Source organism: Eptatretus burgeri, chromosome 16, assembly GCF_056783735.1.
Source record: "Eptatretus burgeri isolate ZD-2024b chromosome 16, Ebu_testis_v1, whole genome shotgun sequence".
NCBI classification, from domain to species: Eukaryota; Metazoa; Chordata; class Myxini; order Myxiniformes; family Myxinidae; genus Eptatretus; species Eptatretus burgeri.
In genome coordinates, this window is record NC_140976.1 from 23516748 (window position 1) to 23521747 (window position 5000).

At 41.4% G+C, this 5000-nt stretch overlaps 1 protein-coding gene across 6 annotated transcripts in view; it reads right to left on the reverse strand.

Annotated features, from left to right (window-relative positions):
* The window catches only part of LOC147010706 (dystrophin-like), a 1018488-nt gene that overhangs the window by 725089 nt on the left and 288399 nt on the right, over window positions 1-5000 (reverse strand). For all 6 annotated transcript variants that reach the window (XM_085859617.1, XM_085859614.1, XM_085859615.1 and 3 more), the window contains one exon: window positions 1502-1683. In XM_085859617.1, the coding sequence (XP_085715743.1) occupies window positions 1502-1683 (182 nt within the window). The remainder of the gene's footprint in view (window positions 1-1501; window positions 1684-5000) is intronic.

A 5000-nucleotide genomic window follows, 5' to 3' on the forward strand; every position in this document is an offset into this window, starting at 1 on the left:
ACACCACCCTCACCACTGCTTGCATTTGACGCATCCTCAGCACTGCCTGCACCAGCTACAGAGACAACCCTGCCTGTATTCACTCCACCCTCATCCCCATCTACACTCACTTCCCCCTTCACTCTGCCTGCACTCACTTCACCCTCACCCATGTCTGCACCCACTCGACCCTCACCCTTCCCTACACTTGCTCCATCCTCATACATGCCTGCACTTGCTCCATCCTCATGCCTGCCTGCACTTGCTCTGCACACTGCCTGCATTTGTTCCACACTCACCACTGCCTGTACTCGCTGCCTCACCCTCACTCCCGCTTGTACTTGCTCCCATCTCACCCTTCGCTGCACTTCCTCCATTATCACGCTTGCCTGCACTTGCTCCGCACTCACACCTGTCTGCACTCGCTCCGCACTCACCCCTGCCTGTACTCATTTGGGCATCACAGCTGCCTGCACTCGCTCCACCCTCACCAATGGTTGGACTCACACAGACCTTACCTCTGCCTGCATTAGCTGAACAACTCCAATGGCAGCAATGTCCTCCCTAAATATGGCAACCAAAACCAAACACAATAATCGAGACGAGGCCTCATCAAATTCCTGTATGATGTTAACAACACTTCTTTCAATCAATAAACAATGCCCCTGCATATACAATGGTGATAGCTGCACTTTGCGTCTGATTCTTCCAATAATTTTATTCCCTGTGTTCAGCAGCTGGTGATTATAATGGAGAGTGATGCTGCTTTGGGATTATTGACTTGGTATGGTGCCATGGTGGTTTTGTTTTGCCTTTCGGGTCCATCTGTTTCTTACTTCCGCATGTTCGATAAAATATGGGGTTGAGGGGGGGGCGGGTATAGAAAGCTAAAATTGACCAAGGAAACACAAGAAATATTACAGCAATGAATTACAGTAAGAAATTATTTTGACGGAAACTGGTGACGATTTCCCACAAGAGGTATTATTGAATAAAAGAAGCCAAAACATATTTCTGTCTGGTCAAAGCCTGTTCATGCAAATGCCTCTTCGGGTAGAAATTACAAAGCAAGTCCAACATACTATAACAATGGTGCAGAGAAAGAAGTTTCGGGCAGGGTAGTACGAGTGGGAAAAGAAGGCAAAGAAGTTTAACAGGAGATTGGAATAAGGAGAGGTAAATGAAGATGCATTTACAGATTTGTAAATTAATTAATGATCAGGTAGGTATGCGTATTTTAAAATGCAATAAAGAGATGACTTGTGCTTGTTGCAACCCATCTGCTGCTCAAAAATAATTGTTAGCCAGCAGCCATTTCCTTTGCGTTCGAGAATTAGGCTTGTGGAGAAAAGTTCAGACTCAACTGGCAGTTTCTCATCACCATTCAATATTTTTGGTTACAAGCGCTTTTCTTCCCAAAAGTAGTCCACCTTACCTTCAAACGATCATTACTGATTAAATATTTGCAACAGCAGTCGCTTACTGCACAATTGAGAAAGCTTACGGATCATCTGGGCCTTACCGAGCCTGGCGAGCCATGCTTGCAACACGCAGACTCTCCCAGCGTGAGTTGAGAAGGCCCATTTGCTCACGCACTTCACCTTCCTCTTCGTTACTCAATTTGCCCTCGGCAAGCAGTTGGTTGCCCGCATGCAGAACGTTTCCCACGCTGCTCTGATGCGACGTCAACTCCAGCATGAAGCCCTGTGGGTAAAATAATGTAAATCCAGCATAATGTCCTCAAACAACAACAAAATAAGTTTTTGGAAGGATTCCAACAACCAAGGGGTCAAAATGGATGTAAACTCCCCAAAAGGAAAGAAAAAAAAACAGCTTGAATTAAAATAAAGAGCAAGACTCGAACATCCAATAAAAAATACATGCGGAAAACATATATACGTTAGCTTTCGCGTAGACCCAAAAAAGGAAGATATAGCATGATGATGAAAATAGAGGCAAATGGTGAACCACAGGCCTGGGTTTTATTATTCAAACAACAATCCACCAAATGGCATGCAAATAAGTGATCTTTATGGAAATATTACAGTAATTACTTACAGGAAGAAATAATTTTGATGGAAGCCGGTGAGGATTTCCCACAAGAATTAACATTAAAAAAAAAAAAATGCCAAAAACATTTTCTCCCTGGTCAAAGACTGTAGATGCAAATTGAAAGCAATCACATTCTTATTGGAACTGCCTCTTGGGCTGAAAGTAGGACAAGCAAGGCCAACGTAATATTACACAGTGGTGCAGCGTTAATGGTAAAAGACATGATAAGAACCTAAATCCTGTGTCTGTGAACACAAGCAAATGCTCCGAGGTTCCGCACCATCCATCAACCCAGGTACCATGCAGACACACTTCCACTCGTGAGTTTTATTGTAGAAGCACAAACATTAAAAAAAAAATTAATCTTCCATTTACAGATTTTCTTGATGATCAAAAGTTTTGTTTTCCTTTTAGTAAAAGTTTCAAGCAATGAAATACGAGAAAAAATATTTATTCTGTTCCATGTCCGTCTCTGGTATACTGCGCAAAGGTAGGTTCCGTACTGACACAGCAGTCTCGTGGGAATGACTGTGTACACATCTGGCTTTCCTTTGCCTTCCCAGTGAAAATATGGGCAGGAATTTGTTTAGGGTTCTGGAAAAATAACTCGCCTACTCTCTTTGAAAGACACCATGGGATCCTTAAGATCCACCAGTTAATGCTCGCAAATGGGACACCCATCTTAATGTCTGCCGGAGGGAAGAGAGAGCATGGATGCAACTCCCTGTCTGTAAAACACAATTCTGACTGTTTATAGTCAGGATGGAATCGACCCCAGCCGAGACGCAGCACAAAGGTGAGCTGTTTGACATCGGTCCATTTATCGGACATTTTATAATAGAAGCAGGGACCCGCAGAGCATTTGTAAATGTGATATAAATGCGACTTCAAGTTCCAAATTCACACCCCTCCCTCCCCACTCACAAATCCCAAGTCATAAACTCCCCCCTCCTCCAAACCCCAAGTCCTCCACCTCCACCTCCGAACCCCAAGCTCTCAACCCTCCCTCCTCCCCCAAAGCCTCAACCTCCCCCCCTCCCCTGTGTCCCATATTTGCTCCCCCCACCCTCCTCCCAACCCCATCTCTCTGTCCTTCCCTCCCCCACCCAACTCCGGCTCATAAAAGCAAAAGGGCATTACGACATTGATCATTACATATTTCTTCATTACCTCATTGAAACAGCAGAATATTTAACTCTTTGCCCTTCCCTATCATGCTATCAACAACTTCACAGAAACCGTGATCGAAACAGCAATAATTTTGCTCTAACATGTCATGGCCCATCGCAGTCACCTGTCCAACTCACAATCCCATGAGAAATGCAGAAAGCCAGTGGAATTGCAACTCTCAACTGTCAAATTATTGTGACAATTAATGACCCTAAACCAAAAATATTGAGATATATATATATATATATATATATATATATATATATATATATATATATATATATATATATATATATATATATATATATATATATACACACACACACACACACACACACACACACACACACACACACACACACACACACACACACACACACACACACACACACACACATATACATTTGCTGTGTTGGCATGATTTACACCAATCATAATACAAACATTTCTTCTCTTCAAATTTATTTGTAATATTGGTGATATTATATTAATTTGAAATATATTTGTGAAATAAGAAGGTCCAAGTGGTCTAAATAGTCAAGGGTCTAAGCTGTCTAATCTGTCTGAAGGGTGTAATGGGTCTAAATAGTGTTGAGGTCTGAGGTTCTAAAGGGTCTTCAGGGTCTTTTGGGTCTGAAGTGTCTTCAGGGTCTTTTGGGATTTCAGGGACTTATGGGTCTTTGGGGTCTTTTAGGTCTTTGGGGTATTTTGGGTCTTCAGGGTCTTTTGGGTCTTCAGGGTCTTTTGGGTTATCTGTGTCTTTTGGGTCCTCAGGGTCTTTTGGGTGATCTGTGTCTTTTGGGATGTTAAGGGTCTTGGGAAATTAACATTAAAACAGGACGTGATTAATGGGCACATCGTCTTCACGGCTTCCCGGACTGACTCAAGGCTTCACCGCCACACCGTGCTTTTCGTTTTTATCTGCATAGATTATTAAAAACACACTACCACGCAACCGCCACATTATTAAAAACACCTCACCACCAAGTAACCCCCATGTTATAAAAAAAATCTCACCTCCACTTAATTCAAAACAACTGTCACTGTGCAATTCAAAACACCTCATATCACCACACGTCGCTCGAAAGACCGGCTTGTTTTAACCGAGGATAAGTATGTGGGTTGCAATGTTGTCATGATTTACACCAAGCAGAATTCACACATTTATTTTGCGAATTTATTTGTAATATTCATGATAATACATTTTTATAAGCAATTTAGGTTGAAGATTTAACTTTGAAAAAAAAAATTGTTTTTTCAAAAAATTTCAAAAAAAATACCCTCAGGGCAAACACACGGGAGAAGTCGATGCAGCCCGGAAATACAGTATTATTCTATTATTTATATTATATATATATATATATATATTAGTATATTATTATATGTTGACATGGGAGAAATAGACGCAGCCTGGAAATATAATAATAAAATGACCGTTTTTACAGCCATTTTTCCCTGCCGTGCAGGGGTTGGCTTTTTCTTGAGGCCTCGGAAGGATGACAGGCTGAGTCAACCCCCTGGTGTTAATTCAGCAGCCAACGGGGCTTGAACTCAGGACCCTGGGATCCCAAGCCACCACCCTAACCACTAAGCCAACACCAGACTTAGCCTGGAAATATAGTTTTATTATATTATTTATATTATATATATTCGTATATTATTATATATTGACACGGGAGAAGTAGACTTAGCCTGGAAATATAGTTTTATTATATTATTTATATTATATATATTCGTATATTATTATATATTGACACGGGAGAAGTAGACGCAGCCTGGAAATATAGTTTTATTATATT